This window comes from Lingula anatina, chromosome 1 (assembly GCF_051362555.1).
Source record: "Lingula anatina isolate TDL-2025a chromosome 1, LinAna3.0, whole genome shotgun sequence".
NCBI classification, from domain to species: Eukaryota; Metazoa; Brachiopoda; class Lingulata; order Lingulida; family Lingulidae; genus Lingula; species Lingula anatina.
Genome location: NC_141767.1, coordinates 28,440,796 through 28,462,194, shown reverse-complemented (window position 1 = coordinate 28,462,194; position 21,399 = coordinate 28,440,796). Strand labels below are relative to the sequence as shown.

The following is a 21,399-nucleotide window of genomic DNA, read 5'->3' as shown; positions in this document are numbered from 1 at the left end:
GGTTTTCTAGTAATTAGTTGATGAAATGCATTCTATAGTCCATTCACTTGGGCTATGTGGCTATTTTGAGAAAAATAATGTTCAAAATTGTGTTATAATAAATCCCAAAAATTCATGAATTGACATTAGTACTAGTAAATTAAAGTAGATGAACTGTGAAATTCTTCCTTTGAGCTTGAACTGACTTCCGACAATCATACATTTTTCGATATAAAAACCCTTTATTTCCGTTATTGAAACTTGATGTGTACAGGCACCTGCAAAGAAAGTTATGAATATGATATAAACAATGAGCATTGTGATCAACAGATATCTTTTTCATGTTGGTGATCAACAGATATCTCTTTCATGTTGGTAATTATAATGACTGAGAGCAGGAAAATCAGTTGTGAATTAAAGTCACATGGCTATGTACAAACACTTCAATATAGTTCAAGTACCATGAAATTATTGATTAATATGATATTACATGGGTAAAGAGATATCATTCAATGAGAACATCCATATACTGCCCTCTGTCTTATTTAACACTACAGACTGTGATAATAGCAGAAATAGAAAAGTGATGATGTTACAAAATGCAGTGGTTGACAGTTTACTACATACATTTGTGCAAATATTAGAATGTTTTGATTTAATGCACTGAGTATAGCTTTGATAAGATATTTCATATAAAAATAATAGATCACTTTATATTCTCCCGTACCTTTTGACTATATAATTCTAAAAATGTAATGTTGGAGCATTGTTTGTTTTTGATTATTCCAATCCGGCCTCAATATTGAAGACCAAATACCTTGCCAGGTAAATAGTTCTGTCCAGCAGGCTATGAGCCTGGCACAATGCCTCAGATGCTAAGATGTTCAGATACTGACAAGATTTGGAAACCTGGTTTCGAAAAATGAGGAATTTCTCATTGGAATGCATGTGCACTTAGTGATTTATCCCCTTTCAAGTATTGTTAAATTGTTTATTTTTACCAGGTTTTTTTCTTGTAATTCTGCCAATTGTTTACAGTTTTTATGTTAAAAATAATGTTCCCATTATTTCTCCAAGTTTTGTTGTCATATCTTATAAAGAATTGGCAATATTCATACAGCACTGTGACATCTGTAGAACTCTTTCAGTTATAAGTTTCATTTATTATTTCTTCATATATATATTGGCTTTTATTAAACTATGACTCATGATCTTTGCAAATAATTGAATATTTGTTATATATGTATATTGGATGATGATAATAATAAAAATAATAATAATTGCAATTTTTATAGTTACTATTCCTTTCAATGTTGTTTAAAATTACAAATTTAAAACATCCCAAATGAAAAAGGTTTGAGATCAACCCATTACAAAATGTACCCTGAACCACATCTTTTTCTTATGTAACTAGAACCAGGGAACTAAAGCCATCTCTCTTTACATTCAATGTCCAAAGGCTAAATAGGAAAAGGAAGACATATTTCAGCATGTAGATCTCCACATGGGTGCCCTCCAGGGAAAAGGTTCATCCAAAGGTGGTAGAGCCGTGTTTCCTGCATGTCTGGTTTGTCATGGGTGTTCATGTCTAGAAGGCTGCACCATCTGTCATGTGACCTATCATGTGTTGTCATAAGTTACCTAAATTAAAGTGAAGACTTAGCTGTAAATAATTTTATTACATCACGAGAAGAGACAACCATATATATTGCCAATTTTATTAGATCAGATAAGTGACAAGGCAGGGCTGTTATTTTAAGTAATAGTATCTAACTTTTAGAGGGATGTCACATTGAAAGCAGGAAATAGGAAAAGGCACCGAAGTAGAAAGTGAACAGGCAGAAAAAAAATTGTTCCTTCAGTGGTGGATATAAAGATCAACATAAATTATGACAAAAAAAATTAATTAATGTCTAGTTCTTACCTAATAGTTTATCTTCATTCCATGTTTTCGTGCTTCAGAATCTTGTAATCATCTCTCCTTCAGAACTATAAAGGGAAAACAAAAAAGTGGATTTATCTTTTAATAGTTATTCATAATTTTACTTTCATAGTTTTTTTTTTTTTAATGGTAAAAATTGACATAAAAAGGGGGGGAATTCAATGACCTTTCTTGGCATAATTATAAAAGGAATTCCAGAAAATATTTTTGTAAATTTTTGTTAGTGTAACATAGAATACATATATTTTGGTGAAGTGCAAACCTCAAATTTATGTACTCATGCGTGGGGAATTAAAATGCTATAGGCGTGCAGCTACAACATTGTTAGCACTCGGTTCAGTAGCTTGCATTTTTGTTGGCTGCAGGATTTACAGAGTGAGAACCTGGTTTCATCTTAAAGGCTTAAAATTATTGTCCAGTTTGATCCAAGATTTTTAATAGAACTCAACTTATTAGTAAGAATATCTGCCTGTTGTTATAAAAATGAAAAATAGCTAATTTTATAAAACAATATTAACTTTATTTTAGTAAACCTTAGCAGATTTTCCTGGATTTAAGTAACCAAAAACTCAGTCTTAAAGTTCAACTTTCAATTTAATAGGTGCATTGTCATACTGGGCCTAGAAGATACATGTACTAGCACTAGTGGGCTGGATTTGGTCTTAAAGTGCAATTTAAGTTCACAAGTGATCTTACACGATCTTAAACATTACATCAGTAGTCTTAAAATGGACTGAATCTGCTTTTAAGATCAAAAATTATCTAACATCTACTTATGTGGTCAAGCAGTTTCCTCCCCTCACAATGGGGGATGCCTCCCCTCACAATAGAGAACACCTCTACTCACAATAGGAGAATCTGTAAGGGGAGACAACTTAATTGGCTGTCAGACCAGAAATGGCCTTACTTATGGTCTAAGATCATGTAAGACTATTTGTGAACTTAAATTGCACTTTAAGACCAAATCAAGCCCACTAGTGTAGTCAAAAGCCTTCCTGAAGGACTAATTAGTTGTCTTGGGGCTGATTTAATGATTTTTAGACCAAATATTGCTCTCATCTTTTAGACTAAAGACTTGCACTTTTTTGGGGCTAAATCTATAAATCCACTAAAAATTTAGTAACTAAAATTAAACAACCCATGTCTTCCAAGTTATAACGCTAGAATGGGATTTCATTTAATTAGACTACTTCTGATTTATTATGGCTAGATGAAACTATACTTTTGGCCTCAAAGTTTGGGCCACCTTAAGGCATACAAGCTCTTTTGGGCAACCGTCCGTCCCCTATCTCTCAGATACCATATCACACATAGCATCACATCATTTATCAATCCCAACATCTACATCCACGGAGTCCATAAATAGTGAATATCCCATGTAACATCTCAGTTTTAGGAAATGTACTTGTAGACATTGACTTCTTCACAAGCACGCTGTGTCCCCCAATTATTGTAATTATTCACCTGGAATTCCTGTATCAACAGGTTTGACAATGCCTTGTCCAGCCTAGTGTGTAGCATAGAAATACCCCTTTGATTATTACAGCATCCCTATTCACAGGCCTGTCAACAGTTCCATGTTATAGAGCTTTACTCAAATATCACCATAGGTGCAGACTAATATATTATTTTCAACTAGTGGAAAGAGATTTGTGACCCTAGGTCAAGATATGAAGTATTTGCACATGAAAGATACATTTTTGGAAAATAAATTTGATAATTTTGGCATTCGGAATTATGTGTATGCCTTAGAAGTTGTTAATTTCCAGGTACTGGTAAAATGACATCTTCAACACTTTGACATTCATTAATTTCTAACTTAATACAAACAGAACTGAAAAATTTTATACCTTAAATAATGCCTTTTTTATAAACTGTGCATTTTTAATTAAAAAATCACAACTCTAGTTTGATTTTGTATGTACTTAATTTACCTAGAGGTAAGAAAATCTTTCATACATCACACTGTGGTATTCTTAATTTGTGAATAATTGCCTTAAAATCTCCTTATTCAGTTTTTTAAGATGAAAAAAGAAAACTTACTTTGTTACGGTCAGGGGCTGGCAGACAGACTGCTGAGAGGCCGGCTTGAACTTCTGTGGGGCCATCAATGAAAAGTTTGGCCCCACACCATTTGATTTACTGGCAGGCAGACTGGAAGATGTGGAAGTTCCAGCCAGTTTTGTAGGGTCTGCAGCAGGGAGTGGGGAGTCCCCATCCTGGATATTACTTTTAGATGGCACCTGCTTCAGGAGGGCAGCTGCCTTTTCACTGAACGTGACTGGTTTACTCTCTGGTGGATTGCCTGCAGTAGCACTTGTTGGGGTTTCTTTTTCCACTCCTGAAGTAACCCCATTGGTATTAGCTTCAGATGATGCTTGCTCATTTGGACTAGTAATTGGTGTAGAGGGTTCGTTGTCTGGTTTTCCAGGTGCTTTTGATTTGATAACACTGGAACTGTCTGGCTTGTTCGAAATGGAGTTGGTGACAGTCAGTCCAGTGTCCCCACTTCCAGGAACTGCTGGTCTAACATCGGGAATAACTAACCCAGCATTTTGGTTTGTGTTGTTAACCACATTATTAGGTATATACCCCGCTGGCTGAGATATCCCGGTGCCATACTGCATGTGTGGAGGCATCTGATTGGCCAGAAGTCCATTATGAGGAACCAGAGGAGGTATTCCACCATTCAGATTAAATGAGTTGATAGTAAATGGTGCTGGAGGGGGAACAGCACCAATGGAGGTGTTCAGTACACCATTTGGATACATGGTTGTTGGGAGGACACCATTATTCAAGGTGGCCATCTGTGGTTGGAGAAGCCCCTGGTGGTGACCATTGGTGATGTGCATTGGTGCAAGATGAGGGTTGTACATCAGCCCTGTATGCAAGCCAGGTATTATCCCATTCATTACTGGCATCCCTGTCATGCCCATGGCATTTCCATTGGGAAGAGTACTGGCAGAGGACACTGCATGAACTTCAACTGGGACCTGGATTACTTGAACATTGGGATTTTTCAAATCTATTGCAGTGACATCCTTTTCTCTTGGGCTATCAAGACACTGGTGGGTATCAAGCATGACTTTTCTGTCCATGGACGTGGGTGTGTTGTTACCATTAGAGGACTGCCCATCTGGTTCTCCATAATCAGAAATTGCCCCTGTTGCCATACGTGTACGCTCACCCAGAGGAGGAGTTGTGTCATTAGAAGATGTGCTGGCATTAAACGAACCATGAGAAATGAGCTTTGGAACCTGGTGGCCTCTATTTTTATTGACAACTGGCATGGTGTGCATGCCCTCTTCATCACTAGTGTCTTGAAATAGAGGATTACTATGATGGCGATGCTCACGGAAATGCTGAGGTCGCTTTAAGTGCATCTGGGCCTCCTCGTAGGCAGTGACTCCACGCCTTTGCCTGGATCTCACTCTACCAGTTCTTTCAGGTGACTTGTAGGTTGGTCTGTTTCCATAGTATGGTTCTTCCATGTCCTCACCTTCACTGTCATAGTCATCAAAATGTGTAGTGTGTCGCCGCATCCATTTGTTCATCTGATTGCTTTTAGGCAGGCTGGTAATGTATGTTTCTGTTGGTGGGGGGATATGCTTTTCAGGGATCATCTGCCTGGAAGGTTTGATATTAACTGCATTTCCATGTGGATAACGATGAGAATCATCATATTCAGAAAACCCTGCATGCTTGTTCTGTTCACGAGCTTTAAGCTCTTCAAGTTCTCTCTCAATTTTCTGTAATCTGTCTAGTTCTTGTTGTCTGAGGGAAGCTCCTAGTTGGTCCTGTTTTGGAAGCTGGCCATTTGTCAGTATAAACTCCCCATTGCTTGAATAGTGAGTTGTGCTCTCCTTAGGTTGCATAGATTTTTCTGAGGTCTCTGAATCCAAGTCTATTTGGGTCAACTTCCACACCCGACCCTCATCATCTGTTACCTTATAAGAGTCAGCATTTTCTTCAAAGGTGCTGACAGAGTAACCCTCTTGAGAACTGAAAATTGATTGCACAGACTTTCTACCCTGGAGTTTGCCGGCTGCTCGACCTATCGACCCTACAACGTTTTGCATAGATTTTTTAAAGCGCTTTAGGCTGCCAAATTTCTCCATTTTATTGTCATTTTTCTTATTTATCTTTGATGGTGTGGATGATGGTGCACCACTGGACTTGAACACACTGTGATCAACACTTCCATGTTTGACATGTGTTCTCAAAGAATCGTCTAATTCACCATCCAAGTCTTGTTCTGGTGTCCAGTCTGATTGGTCTATAATTTGTGGCTCATGGGTAATAACTTCTCTAGATTTCTCAGTTTTTTCAGGAGCACTATTGATGTTTGTGGTAACCTTTCTCCCATTGATAATTGATGTCCTGTCTGGAACCTTAACATTCAGTTCCCCTTTCTCACGCCGATCTTCTCTGCTAGAAAAGGCATTTGAAAGCTCTTCCTGAAAGATTTCCAGTGGAGTCTTTGGTTTGTCAATGGGAGGTCTGATAACTGGGGGTCGGCCATTTCTTTGATCTGCTGCCTTTTTAATGTCATCTAGCAAAGCTGATCTGTTTGAATTATTTGATCCATTCATTTTGGTAGAAGCAGGTGCGCTGAGGCTCCTTGCTGGTGGGAGACCATGGACAGCAGGCTTTTCCTGCTTTGCAGAGGCTGCAACTGCTGGTGGGGGTGGAGGTGGAGGTGGTGGTGCTGCTTTCACTTCTCCCCTAGGAGATGATGCACCACTTGATGGTGGTGCTGGTGCTTGTCGCTTCTGTCGTGACATGCTTGACTGCCGAGACAAACTGTTTGGGGTGTTACATGGTGGCAACGGGGCCTGGTATTTCTTTCTGTATCTCTTTGGTATCTTAGCATTCATATCAAAGTGAACAGAAGGTGCCGAGTCCTGGCGCTGATGTCTGATGACAGGACGACTGCCAGACAAAATTGCACTTGATGAGTTACTCCTTTGTAAGTTTATATTCCTATAATAGTTTTCCTTGTCCAGTTCATACTCTTCAGTATCCTCAATGGTCTCCAGTAGATCAGGCACAGAATGGTGCCTATAAACGTGTCTCAGTGGAGGCATCTCTGCTGGAAGACCAAAAGGCAGGACCCTGTTCTCAGGTCTTGCATAGCTAGGTTGCCGCTCTACTCGGTGTCTGTGTTGAACCCTGGGTGGCCTCAATGGTCTAGGTGGCGCCAGGCGTGGTGGGTCTTTACCAAGGTAAGTTGTTGTAGAAGACGTATTTCCCATCTTGTTTCAGTCTTTATAGCTGAAAATAATAATGAAATAATAGAAATGTTTATTTCATTATGTAATGCTATTTTTGCTGCATTTTTTCTTCATACTTGAAATATCTATTGGAATTATCATATGAATATTTTTTAAAATTTAAGTTGTAAACTTGTTTTGTACTAAGTAAACACGAATGTTTATATCTTGAACAGAAAATTCTATCTACATTAAAATATCAGAAAAAAATATGTAAATACTGGTACAAATTCCCTAAATATAAGCAACTTCTCAAAATAATACTAAAATTTGAAATAGATAACTGTTTTCTGCTTTTCAAGTTTGACTAGTCCCATGCCTTTGTTTCCCTTCTCTCTGTGAATTCTATATGACAGGACATCCTGTGGTCTTGCACCAAAGGGGAAATATTTATCTTACTACACTAGCTATATCATAAATAAAGAAATGACCTGACAAACATTTCCACATGAAGTAATAATTTATGTCTTTACAGACTGTAATTTCCAGACAACAGGTGTTTATTACATATTTATAATGATAACAATCGCTTATTTTACAGAAAATAAGGACTCTTGCTCAGCGTGGACATTGGAAGCTTGTGTAAAATGACCTAGTCACATTTTTATCATCTCCCTAAACCAGTGCATATTGACTTCGCAATGATTTAATTTTGTTTTTCTAACATCAGGCTTTGTTAATTGTCTCAAACATTTCATGGAAAGTGGAACATCGGAGACTTTGGTATCTGCCTCTTTGTGTACACAGAAAAATACAATGAACTGTTTAAAAATGTTCACCTTGTAGATTTCCTATTTATAAATAAGCTCTGGTCAATAATGTAAAGATATGTGCAGCATTTCAAAAACTGCTGTCTGCAAAGTGAGTCAGAAATAGCACCCTATGGTATGCCTTCTTTTGTGTTTTGACCTTTTTCTAAGGCAGGGTATTACTCACCCTGCAAATTAGCTGTAATATGATTTGGGGCCCTTCTTCCCACAGGTATTTGCATGCCTTTGTACATAATCCCGAAAATTATTTCGGATTTTCCTTACTTCTTGCAATTATGACATATCATTTGGTTATGTCAACCATGTCATTTCATTAGCAGTCTTGTTTATATGTGCTTTTTTCATTTCAAAGGTATTTAATATTATGAGATATACTTCAATGAATATTTCATTTTTAAATCTCCACACAAGAATTTGTATTTCTCTCATTCATATTCTTTATCAAAACCAAGATCAAAAACATGATAATGCAGTGCCTATTTATCATTTAAAGAAGATTTAGTACATTTTTCCCATAATAACAAAAGAATTTATCATGTATTTGTTCAAGTTGACACTAAGGCTTCGTTCACATGCAATGTCTATTTTCTATTTTCTATTTTCGGTATGTCTTATGATCACGGTCTGTGCACTGAATATCCCGCGGCGTAATTACTGGCAGCGCGAGCCAGTTACTATAAGTTACTATAAGTAACTGGCTCGCGCTGCCAGTAATTACGCGGCGGGATATTCAGTGCACAGACCGTGATCATAAGACATACCGAAAATAGAAAATAGAAAATAGAAAATAGACATTGCATGTGAACGAAGCCTAAGTTAAACTAAAATTTTGATGATTGGATGATTCTCCCACCCTATTGGCAGAATTGCTGAATATAGGTGATTAACCTCTGAACTCGGTGTAGCTCAATTCTTATGGCAAATGCATTAAGAACCAATGGTTACTTTGCTTTTTGCACTCAGTTATAGGCTACATCATATATACTTCCAATTTTACCAGGGTGTATGTTTTTCTCCTGATTCATCAACAATCTGCTCATCTTTATTTTGGTGCTCTATTACACTGATAAAATTCCAATGCTGAACAAACATATCTACATGCATGCAATGTTCTCTGTTCAGGGTAAGGGCTACATGATCACCTTTTCAGCATGTTACCAGTCACCAAAAGTATATTTAGAGCTGATTAATGACATATAATTGTTATAAATGCTCCCATATCCAATTATAAATGTTTGGAATTAGAAGAAAAGTAAAGATAATATGTGCTTCTCTCCGGGTACACATGCTTGTTCTATTTGACAATCATGTAGGTTTTGACAACAACCTCTTCCTCCCACACCACCGGTAAGATCCTATTGGAGACTGAGATATTATTCAGCCTATTTATTGAAGTAATATGTCGGATCACATTATCATGAAAATGTAAAAAACATAAACCGAAAGACGTTTGGATTAGACTCCAGCAAGTTCATGTTTAACAGATTTTTTTACATTAATTTGTCAGTCCTCAAAAAGGGTCTCAAATTTCCTGAAACTGAACTTTTATTCCTAAGACCTTTCATGACAGCTGAAGTAAAAATTGCTGCATTGTAGTTTCATTTCTGTTGGAATGTAAGATAAGTTTTAAGAAATATGTCTTTAATTATTGAGAAAACATTCTTCAATACTGATCAACAGGGCGTGTTTTGAGTCAGGGAATGCTTTATAAGTTGCCTATTGGTTTCAGCCAGGTGCCGTGATTTCAAAGTACAGTTTATATTCAAGCTATAAAATTCATCTAAAGCATATCTAGGGTTGTTTTTCTTATGTACAACTCTTTCTATTATACCTTGCAATGGTGTTTGACAAAAAAAGCTGATTTAAATTATATCCCGTAAGGTGATATATATTGCATAGAAGTAGAGACTTTTTTCAGATAATGGCATACAAATCAGAATTGGCAAAAAATGTTTGTTCACTTCAATTGTGAAAAGAGCTCTCATTTAAAAATGATTCATCTTGATTTTAAGAAATACTGCTTACCAAATAATACTGAAACTTCATGTTAAACATACTATTAATATTTAACCCTCATTCACAAAAGACAAAAAAAAAATTATCCATGAAAGAAAAAAAATAATGGGCTCTTCCAGCTGATCAACTAATTTTCTTTTTACAACATGAATTAAAAGTAAATATTAATAACACCTGTCAATTTAGGATAAAACATTTCATGGACCAAATTGTCATGATTCTTTTGGCCATGAGCATACATGTAGCTTACCACAGGCTTTTGATTATCTCTCCTGTTCCTTCTTCATTGTCATTTCACAAAAAAGGCTTTATCACCTCCATAGTACCCTCTTAATGCTTAGCCAAGTTTGAATGATTTAAGTTTTAATGCACCTATCTAATATAAAAAATCAAACACCCCATAATTGTCTTTTACAGGGTTAATTCAAATTAATGGACACCAGATAAAGATAGTATCATTTAAATGTGGTGTATGGAGACCACATATCCCAGGACATCAAGATTTATAGCGTGTTCCTCCAGGGCCCTAATACAAGTAATAAAAATATTCCCAAGTATTTGACAGTAACGTACTCTAGAGTGGCTGGTCTTTGAAGAAAACTAAATATTTAAGAGGCACAATAAACATCTTGTAGGAAAACAGCAATTACTGAAACATAACTTTGAGCTGGCAAGGAACTATATTTTTATAGAAGGTTCTTTACGTCGTCACCACCCATATAGCACAAGCATGATACCAGGTGTCCATATCATTACAGGTCATCTTCATGTTATATCACTGTCCCTTTCACCACCACACCTCCCCACGCCTGATACCATCTTAACTACCCTGTAATCACCATTTTTCTTCTGTTATTGGACTTTCGACATTTTATGGACTTTTTCAATAGGTTTGGTCAGCATTGGATTATGAGATACACAGGCAGAGGGATATGAAGTGAGTTGCCATGTCCTGTCTTATCATCATTATAGTGAATGGTTGGTTGAACCAGGAGTTGAAATTGGAGAGAGGATTGAATGATGAAGCACTTCTCAAGTTGCAAGAATTTGGGAGCTTTTTTTTTTCTAATTGCACAACAAGTTAAAAAGCAATCATGAAAACAATCAGTAATTACATTTCAGGTGTACTTTTTTTAGTGCCTTTTATAGATAATTATTATAGAAATTTTATAGAAAACTATTATTACCCAAATATATATATCCAAAATTAAAAATTGTATTTTTGTCATTACAAGATTTACATGAACAAACAATGTAACAGTCGGTGTTTTTATAGTATTGCAATCGCAGATTGGGAGGGGTCATGTGAAAAGAGGACAACAGCCCCAAGCCTCTTCTCTCTTGCCCACCCACCCCCCCTAAAAAAAAGAAAAAAGAAGTATAATAAGCATAACAATTTCTTCATTTCTATGCCCTATGTACAAATAATACAGTAAAATGGTTCTTGTCTGAAAGTCTAATATTAGCTTAGCTTTACTCATTTTCACCTTTTTGCACCCCCCCCCCCCCAAGCAAAATCCTGAGTCTGCGAGTATATTATTCATACACATATTCTTGATATGTAGTCCTATGATGTATCAACCTCCCTTCAGAAGAGAAATCTGTTTCGACCCCCCAAAAGCCAGGCACTGAGTCAAGGTGTGCTGATAACAATGGCAGGGGGAGGGAACCACAGCATCTTCTCACACCCAGGGCTGCGGGCATTGGTGACATACCTGTTATTTGTAGATACACGGTACTTATTACTCACTTAGTATTTTTCCACCTATAAATATGGGTGTGGTACGGATAGCTGTGTATACTTCAAATAAAAGTACTGTTTTTATTCAGTAATATCTTTTATAACTGTTTAAGTGCATACTATTTGACAATCCAAGTGATTTGTTTATGTACACCCTATGAATTAGTTTTGGCGCTAAAACATATATCCGTTTCACTTTGTTTCATACCAACCATTCTTTTATTGAGAGCTTTTCAAAGCTTTTGTTTGCCAAACAAAAGAAATTTGACTGTTTGCTTTGAATTCTTTTCAAGTTAATTTCAAATTTTGTATTTCAAATGTTTGCTTGCTGAATTACAATAACTTGCGGTGGGTTTGTTTACCTTTCAAACTCCCCTGTACCTTACATATGTGGTATTTATAAGTCGACATTTTTATATATAAAAATGGGTAAAGATGGGACAATAATTTATCCTTAAATTATACACCTTGACTGGGTTTGCGTGATGCTAACTTCATGGTATAACCCTTAACAACTTAAACACCTTTAAGCTTGTAAACTGATCTTGCTTGACACAATAAATATCAGGTGACGTCCTCTTTTGTCAAAACTCATAATACCTGCACCATCACCTAAATGCTTTAAATAAGTAAGATAAGATTGAATGCATTTACAGTTCTTTTTAAAAAGTTTCCTACTTTTCATGTTCTCTACATGAAACTGTACGCTGTCTCATATGAAAACTAAGTTACAATTATTTTTGGATTGCTACATGGGTATGTCAATTCTTGAATTGGCAGTAACAATAAAATAGACACCATAGTGGGTGGACTCCACCACCACCAATGAAAACTGATATACAAGTATACACTTTACCTCTATTTATAAAGTTTTATTAGTTTAAGTTCTTTGCCAAGTCATAAAATAATCTCCTACCCAGTGCCAACATTTCTTTTGGGCATTGTTCATGTCAAGTGTAAAAAAAGTGCAGTTCCGCGGTTAATCGAGAAATCTTTTACCTTAAAGTCAGACATGATACTTTATATTATATGTACGTATTCACAAATTGGACTAGCAGTTATATTTTTTGTTCATTAAGTCATTTATTTTGATAAAAAATGAATTAAGAAACTTTAAGTGGACATCTTCTCCCTTCTGTAATTATAGTAGTTCCTGCATTTTCCTTCACAAATTAAGAATTACTTTTTGTTGCAGGCTTCTCTGCTTATTGCCATTAAATAAAAAAAAATACTTTCAACCTGTTATTTCATTACAGCTTAAAAGAATATCCTTACCACCAAGGTAATTTTTGCTTTTTGGAAATAAAAAAAGAAAGAAATCTTGTGCCTTTGACAAAGTACCAATAGTCTCATTATATTTGGCCTGTCAAAAAAAAAAAAAAAAAAAAAAAAAAAAAAAAAAAAAAATCCACACCTCAGTGCCTCAGGTATGAAGTAAAGCTTCTGACTAAATGTCTTCCCAGCTTATAGCCAGAATGCCAAATCACATGTGATATGCCAAATCCAAATATTGGACCAGAAAAGTATTACCAAAGACATGAATGTGTGTTATATAACATCTCTAGGTGTATCATTGCATGCAACAGTGGTCTACCCAAACATCATCTGCTTGGCCTTTTGTGGTCAAATTGATCGCTTGAGCACTAACAAACTACTGAGGAGTAACAAGTGCAGTTGACTTTCCAACACAGTCATTGATTGAATTCTATACTAGACAGTGTGCCATCTGTTACTTATTAAATTCTAAATGGTTAGTAGGTGGACAAGTGACCACTACATGAACAGCTTAGTGGATTTTAAGTTACTAAGAAAGATGTAAAAACCTCTGTTTGCTTGTGAAGTCACCGTCACACAATAAATTAAAATACTTGAAATATATTGCTTGACAATCGAGTCTTCAAATTATAGATTACCTGACAATTAGGTCTTTAACTAATATATTTCTTAACAATCCAGGCTTTAAAATTGTTTTACTACTGTAACATTGCTTATTTCTCAATGGTATTTGTTCAGATCAGTAGTAGGTGAAATGGAAGTGAAAATGGCTTTGGAATCTCTTAATTGGCACATTTCTGACACCATACTCTGTTCAATCTGAGAAATATCAACAAAACAAGCTAGCCAAACTTTCTCTCTGAGTGATTTGTAAAGATTGTATTGAATAAAGTTTACTGTGCAAGTAATTGTGGATTTCCATGTAAATAGACAAGGAAGCTGTCCTGAACTCGGGGCAACAATTTCTTTTAGCATGTTTGCTTTAAGCTGATAGAAATGTCTTATAAAAGAAATTGCCCCTGTATTATTCTTTTCTATACATAGCAGAACCTGCCAATGAGTATTTACTGCAGCTTTTGTGTTCTGGAGTTCAGTCAGAGTCATTGGCTAATTATGAATCTAGTTAATCCGAATAATTACAGGTAACCAACTGGAAACATAGGACATTGGCGGGGGTTTAATATAATAAGGCTACAGCAACTGTTGGCAAACTCCCAAATAAATCACTAAGAAACCAGATGGCATACTTGTGAATATTAAGAATGATTCAATTTTTTTCAAACCATTGCTTAAGGGAAAAAATTCAATGATTTTATGTTGTTAGATTAAACCTTGTAGCACTATGTTTTACATTTAATAAGCCTTAAAGATAAATTCATTCCAACCACCCGTATTGGAAAAACTGACGTATTCTTCAACAGCAAATAGGAATAACGCTGCCTATTACAGGAGATTCCACCTCTTATTTTTACCTTCCACAAGCATTCTTAAATAACTTATATTATTTTTCCCTATTATGAAATCAATAAATAATAATTAAGCGTAACGGATTTTTTTTTACCGCCTGTAACGAATATGACTTACCTATGAAGTGTGCATCGCTGACTTAAAGCTTTAAGCGATGAGCTGTGGGGGTTGGAAGATGGCCTTCTGGAAATGAAAAAAAAATCAATTTACAAACTAACATTTATATGATACCTACTAGTATGCAAGTGTGCTGGAAAACATTTGCCGATTAGTAGATCGTAGTATAAGTACTCCGTTATGTCCCATGCGGTCTGTAACATAGGTATACCGCAAGGGAAAACACGACACTGCTAGTACTAAGTGTTTAGAAACTTAGTATGTACCAGATAAATACAGCTTTTTTTCGTCAGACAAATATATACTCTCACTGACGTCAAGTAAACTAAACAATTCATTGTGAAACTAGTTGTAGGTCTATTACTAAGTTAGTCCACTTTTCGACACTTTTCTCACATTCACTAAATTCTACTAAAGTTGCCGTTGTAGTACCAGTTGTAAAACTCCTACCTGTACATCAATGTGTCAAAAAAGGGAAGGATTTCAAATGAACCCGATGAAATTACCAATCACTCGATCATGGTGACCTTTATCAGTGCTACCTGGCCGGCTACCGCTATTTAAGATCAGCCGTTACCGTTCTAACGTTTTTTTCTGTCAGCCAAAGACACGTTTTCCTCACCTTTCCTATACAACAATCACCACAATACATGTAGAAGTTTTTGACTCACTTCCTGGTCCGAAATATGAACAGATGTTGACAATGTAGAGAACTATGACATCCAGAGGGAAGCTGCTAGGTGTGGTGGATCGGTCTCCACCTCTTTTCCGCCGCCTCTTGAGTCAATGGATAAACATGCGCGACAACTCCTTCTACCTGAGCCTACTTAGCATAACAATGAGACTTCTTTAGGCCCAACAACACGGCGCTGTTTGAGCCTATTATTACACAGGAGAAAAGCGCAGGCCCTTGTCTGTGTTAGCAGGTTAACAGACCGTACACTACTTATTCTTCATACCTTTGGAGACCGTCACCCAGTGGCCGCAATGGTATCAACCATTGTAAACCACCTCGCCCCCATTTCATTCATTCCTAGCTTACAGCGTGGGAAATCACCAAAACCATAGGATTATTGGGTAAAAAGTGAAAGCAAGCTACCGATGGGAAGTTTTATGAAAAATGCAATATACACCAGGGTGTGGATTGATAATAATACAGGCGAATGAAAAAAAAATAAAGGTAATCACTACAGCTTTTACCACCTCCTTTGCCGACCTTTGCTTCTGCTATGTATTTGGCAAAATTGAAAATAAAGGGAGTCGTCAGATCTTTGCACATTTCTTTTTCTAATTTTGTATAGACCTATGAGAAAAAAGAAACTTTGCGGTAAATTCATTTTATAACATTGAGCGCTGGATTTGCCCTACGTCGATTGAAGCGAGCTTAGGCTTCGTTCACATGCAATGTCTATTTTCTAAATTCTATTTTCTATTTGCGGTATGTCTTATGATCACGGTCTGTGGCCTGAATATCCCGCGGCGTAATTACTGGCAGCGCGAGCCAGTTACTATAAGTTACTGTAAGTAACTGGCTCGCGCTGCCAGTAATTATGCGGCGGGATATTCAGGGCACAGACCGTGATCATAAGATAGCGCAAATAGAAAATAGAAATTAGAAAATAGACATTGCATGCGAACGAAGCCTTAGATTTCCTATGACACACAAAGCCATGGCAAGAAGTTTCTTTGTCCGATGATAATAAAGTCGACACACCAAGGGATGAACCAAATCACCCCCCCCCCCAAAAAAAAAAAAAAAAGAAAAAAATTAAGACTGCCTCTCCTTTAAATTTTCGTATGTAAAAGTCCACCAAATGACGTAGTAATGTATGACCCATTACTGCTGCGCGCGAAATCGCATAATCATTCTAATAAGAGTTGGCGAAAACGACCAAGGTTTACATTTAGCGTTGAAAAAAAGGCAGAGAATCCCTGTTCAAATATTATTTTCGTGAAATATGAAATAATACCCTTTGGTATGCCTTTAAATTAAGGTCAACTTCTAGAGTGGATCATTTTCCGTTATAGATTTACGAAGATGGAGATGCTTAAATTGTTGCCAATTCTTTCTCAATAAAAAAAGGCATCATTGAGTAAAAGCTCCTTTTTAACTTGGCAAGTAAAAGGGACACAAGTGAAATGGCAAGTAAAATTATGTTTTTTGGTTGTCAAATTGATTGATTACCTTTACTTAGAGTGATTGATCGCGTGAGTGTACAAAGGGTAAATGTTGATGCTGTAGGTGAGACGACTTCCGATTGCGTTGGGAGAAGCTTGTGAACACAGTTGAGCCACGCTCGACTGTCGCATGAGTGGTTAAACAATCTGGCTAAGAAGCAAAAAAGATAACATGGCGTTGTGGAATCTGTAGCTTGGTGTTGTTAAGTAGTTTTCTGTCGTTTTTTTAGGGTTGGCTAACCAATCAAGGTGACAATCGAGTTTGAGTTGAACCAAAGATACACTGTCTCTGGTCGAAAGGACGATTTCTTTCTATTCGTATTTGTCGTGGCAACTTGGTTTTTCTCCAAATCATATCAATGCTCCAACTGACTTTGCACTGTATTGGTATTAACAGTTTTCCACTTTTTCAAATGTCCATCTATTTGTCATGTTTTGGATCATAAGAAATTTCCTCAAGATTTTTCTTTTAACCGACTGAAAATTTTATTATGAGCTGGGATCAAGTACAACATTGAAGAACAAAATCTTAAACAGTCCAAGGTTATCAACCTGCTTTGAGGAACGTCTGGACGTCGCATGGTGCTTTCAGTTGCTGTTCATGGTGGTACGTATCCAGTCCACGAATTGGGATGTGCGCGTGTAAACGCTGGGGTAACCCTCAGTCTTACAGCCAGATATCCCCCAAGAGGTCGCCCCCGCCACTACGTAACGCTGGCCTACCTTGCAGCTAAGAGGGCCGCCAGAGTCGCCCTACGATAAAGATATAGATGAATATAAATTTTGGCGAAGGAAGAAATGATAAATACGTTTTTTTCAGGGTTGCCAACATCACAGATCCCTTACTGCTCAAATGATCATTTAATGAAAGATTAAATAATAAATGTTCAGAATACTTAAAAGCTGTGGTCTTCAGCAATTGCTTTTGGCGAAATCTTTGACTGATACGACTGCACAGAAAAGTGAAAGAAGTGAAAGCATTTTACGCTGCTGATAAATATCAAATACAGAATAGCACTGTCCCCTCAAAACCGCCCTCTCCACTACGTTAAATGCTGAATGCAAACAATTTATGCATTCTATTTTCCTCAATCATATATATAGGTTACAATCTAAACACAAAATTAATGGACTCACGTTGCAAGCACCGGCAACTCCGTTCCCAAGGCAAATGTGGCCGGAGTTAATATACGATGAACCCCATTTACTCTCACATTCATTGTTAGAAAGGACCTTTATGTTCAGTTCATTTAGAACTTGGTCGTCGCCGGTTCCTGAATTAAAAAGACATATTTTTTTAACTTGCAATACTTGTTATCTTATATCTAAACGAAAGAGATATTCGGGGAAATTGTGCAGCGCACTGTCCTTAAATGACAAACTTATTAACGTTATACTGACACATTACCTTGAGTCAAGCCCCAGCCAGTGATCCAGCAGTCATTATTTCCAAGGAAGTCATCAGTACTAGCTGGCAGACAGGCGGGTTGGATTTCACTGCTGTAGCTGACGGCCTCACTTAATTTCAGCAAAGCTATATCATTCGGGAACCCTGCGCCATTTCCATTATATTGTGGATGCTGGAATACAATGGATGGGAAAATATCGTTATGCTATCAAATAAAAAAAAGCAGCTGATTGATTTAATCTCTTTCTTTATATTTTATTCTCTTTATATTATGCAAACACGTGTTCTTAAGAGACCATATGTAATAAACAGACTTTAATTTATTACTTTAAACGAGAAAGAACAGAACAGGCAAAGAGAGCACTAGTAGGACATACTTCGATGATCTTGGAAACACTCATCTTGACTTCAATACCGGAATCTTCTGCTTGGTGATGCTCCCCCAGCACTATCTGAACAGAGCTTGGTCTTGACCTAAAACAGTATGCCATGAAAAATATGAAAATAAAATGAGTTTTTTAAAAAATATTTTGGAACTTGGGAATGTATACTAAAACTGAGTTGCAACCAGTTATTATTATTTTTTTTTTCATCTCAGGGACTTACATTGCAAAATTATTATGAACAAAATAAATAACTCGGGCTTATAGTGTGCATGTATTCACATGTGAAGTCGGTTTAGACATTTAAATAAATAAATAAATAAATAAATAAACATAGAGTCGGGGTTTATGTTTACACAACTTTATAATATTTGATCAAAAGAACTCTCTCTCTCTCTCTCTCTCTCTCTCTCTCTCTCTCTCTCGTCTGCTTACCGTTCAACACAATGTGCAGCTGTGAGGACCCATTGATTACTGATTAAGGTCCCACCGCAAAAATGATAATCGCTGGTTGTTTGCAGAGATACCTGCCAAGGCCACTTATGTGCGACAGACTCGTCACCCCCAACAATTTGCAGGGCGGGGCCTGCACGACCACACTCTGCAATAGGTATGGATCAGCAAGTGTCAAATAAAGTTGGTAAGATATTTTTCTCGCAATTTCTAAATTGAATCTATTTAAACGTTTCGTCTGTAGCAGATTACTTTAGACTTCACGATGTATTATAATCTGTTATCTATGAAAGATGAATTGAAATGAATGTAGCAGCCTACCACCGGCTGGAGAGTCTGTTGGTTCAGAACCAGCAACACAGCAAACCCTGGTACTTCTGCAACCAGACGCGCTTGTGTCACTGCGTTCGTTACTATAGCAACTTCTTCTACAACTCCCTCCTAGATCGGAGCACGAAGCTGCAGCTGGAAAGCATAAGCAGGGGTGACGTTCCTTTCCACCAGTGTTTTAAGCCTTTCATTATTTTTAAATAATTATTTTTAAATTAAAATTTGTCTTCGACAAAATCTATTAGTAAAAAAATCAAGATTATACTATTTTCGCATACACTTACCACTATATCCGATGCACAGCAGAAGCGAGAGAACTGCCAGGGAGTTCATGATTCCTGGAAGGTAGGTAGATGTCCGGTGATTATAACCAACTATAGTCTACCCTTTTATACAAAATCGCTCTTCATTTTATGGTTGTGTACATTGACGCGAGAAGCAGGTAGCTGGGACAGCGCCATGTGTTTTAGGCGTCAAGAGTGTTTTTAATTCATGTAGTAGATTGTAAAATTTGAGCACCTGTTGGTTCGTTATTTTTTCCTTTACAGATTTAACGGAGGGAACAAAATTAATACTCCATTGAAAGAAAGATGGTATTGCTTTTTACTTTTCTATAAAACTCTCTAGGTAATTTTGAGATAATGTGTCTTGGGTTCAAGTGCGTGGTGGCTTCTTCTGTTATAACGTGCTTCTGAAGTCGATCGAAGCACACGCTGAGCTGATGCCGCCAAACTTGTTCTGGGACTGGTACTAGTACATATGATATATTAATGCGTTTTGAACATACAACCAATAGCCTACCACGGATATCTCTTTAATTATGTAAAGATTGTTTGAAAATTGTGCTGACTAATGCAACACAACTGCCTCTTATCGCGAAGCATTATGAATGGATATACGACCGGATGTTGTTTTCGTATGAATGAATGGTTTCCACTTCTGTGGGAGCGGATTACGAAAACCCGATGGTCAAGTGGATCGTAAACAATAATAGCACCGAGAGTGCTCTCAATATCAGAATGATACATTCATAGGTAAAACACTGAGTGCATGTGTTTTTGTTCACAATGTTGGGTTATTTTATCATTTCTGATCAACAACAACTTTAGACTGACAGACGAGGATTAGACACTAAAATATGTTTCCAAGAACCTACTTGCTTGCTAAAATTGGTTTTGGGAGAAAGGAAATGAAACACTTTTTTCTTCTTCGGCCACTACTTTTTTATTTTAACCTCTGTTTTATCACTTTAATTTCTCAAGACACAATAATAGCAACAGCAATAACATGATAGGTTTTGATGCAAATCAGTTTTACTGTTTTGATACATCCAAGGTAGCTCCATATGTTTTGGCGTGATTCCCGAGGTACAATTAGGTCAAGTTTGTGTGAAGCTTTCCCTTTTCAAATTAATTGTCACGTTTCTCCCAAATCTGGTCCCTTTGGAAAGGTAAACATATAAACCCCAGATCATTTGTTGCACGTTTTAGTACATCCCATGGCAACACGCCGAGGCATAACGACGGCGGTGTCTTATATTGCGTGTGCCCAACAGATCTTTTAGGCTATTTCTTAATTTCAGTACGGCCCAACATCTCAAATTGCGTCACAGAACCACGTGACCTAGACCTGTCACTTACTTTTTGCATATAGAGGTGGGGTAATTTGAAACGTTTTTATAGCGTTTTAAGGGTGGTTATAACTTTTAACATATCTCTAGTGTACAGATCAAGTGTTGTTTCTCCTATGCTCGAAAACTTAAAATAAAGCTGTTAATTTTATCCTGAGGTAAGGACGGAGTTAAGAGTTTAGTGAAAACAAGATTTTCGCATGTTTATAGTGGACATGCCCTTATTTAGTATATTTATATGCTCACCAATGCAAGCATTATGTCTTTGTGTAATTACATTTGTTTTATTTATTTTGCGTCAATAATTTCAGAATTTGTAATGGAGGTAGTTTTAGTTTAACTGGACTCCGTTGTTGTTAGATCTCCAATTTTGTCAACTTCCTAAAATTAATTTTTTGATTAAAAAAAATATATTTTTAAAAAATTACATATGGACA

General features: G+C 36.7%; 2 protein-coding genes across 6 annotated transcripts; both read right to left on the bottom strand.

Moving 5' to 3' along the window:
- Positions 1-199: 199 nt before the first annotated feature.
- Positions 200-15,427, bottom strand: LOC106175925 (uncharacterized). Of its 5 annotated transcripts, none has more exons than XM_013558096.3 (5): positions 15,252-15,427; positions 14,581-14,646; positions 3,965-7,195; positions 1,904-1,968; positions 200-1,620 (listed from the first exon to the last, which is right to left on the bottom strand). In XM_013558096.3, exons 3-4 carry the CDS (start codon positions 7,174-7,176, stop codon positions 1,938-1,940), a joined length of 3,243 nt encoding a protein of 1,080 aa, XP_013413550.2. In that variant the 5' UTR covers positions 7,177-7,195; positions 14,581-14,646; positions 15,252-15,427; the 3' UTR covers positions 200-1,620; positions 1,904-1,937. The 5 variants fall into 5 exon arrangements, with proteins under 5 accessions (XP_013413550.2, XP_086871250.1, XP_013413549.2 ...); XM_087015124.1 differs by having other exon boundaries at positions 3,965-7,207; positions 15,203-15,393; XM_013558095.2 differs by having other exon boundaries at positions 15,203-15,393.
- A 1,779-nt stretch (positions 15,428-17,206) lies between these two features.
- LOC106175901 (chymotrypsinogen A) lies at positions 17,207-19,713 on the bottom strand. Its single transcript, XM_013558056.2, has 7 exons — positions 19,617-19,713; positions 19,324-19,467; positions 18,985-19,150; positions 18,544-18,640; positions 18,167-18,338; positions 17,896-18,032; positions 17,207-17,511 (listed from the first exon to the last, which is right to left on the bottom strand). The coding sequence occupies exons 1-7, from the start codon at positions 19,663-19,665 to the stop codon at positions 17,347-17,349; spliced, it is 930 nt and encodes a 309-aa protein (XP_013413510.2). The 5' UTR covers positions 19,666-19,713; the 3' UTR covers positions 17,207-17,346.
- Positions 19,714-21,399: the final 1,686 nt, after the last annotated feature.

Excerpts from the sequence above, each read along its gene's own strand:
- LOC106175901 (XM_013558056.2), bottom strand. The coding sequence starts at position 19,665 with ATGAACTCCCTGGCAGTTCTCTCGCTTCTGCTGTGCATCGGATATAGT. Across the intron at positions 19,468-19,616 it reads GCTGTGCATCGGATATAGTG|CTGCAGCTTCGTGCTCCGAT; the intron begins GTAAGTGTATGC and ends TATGCTTTCCAG. Across the intron at positions 18,339-18,543 it reads GTGTTTCCAAGATCATCGAA|CATCCACAATATAATGGAAA; the intron begins GTATGTCCTACT and ends ATTGTATTCCAG.
- LOC106175925 (XM_013558096.3), bottom strand. The coding sequence starts at position 7,176 with ATGGGAAATACGTCTTCTACAACAACTTACCTTGGTAAAGACCCACCA. Across the intron at positions 1,969-3,964 it reads CAGCCCCTGACCGTAACAAA|TTCTGAAGGAGAGATGATTA; the intron begins GTAAGTTTTCTT and ends TTCCCTTTATAG.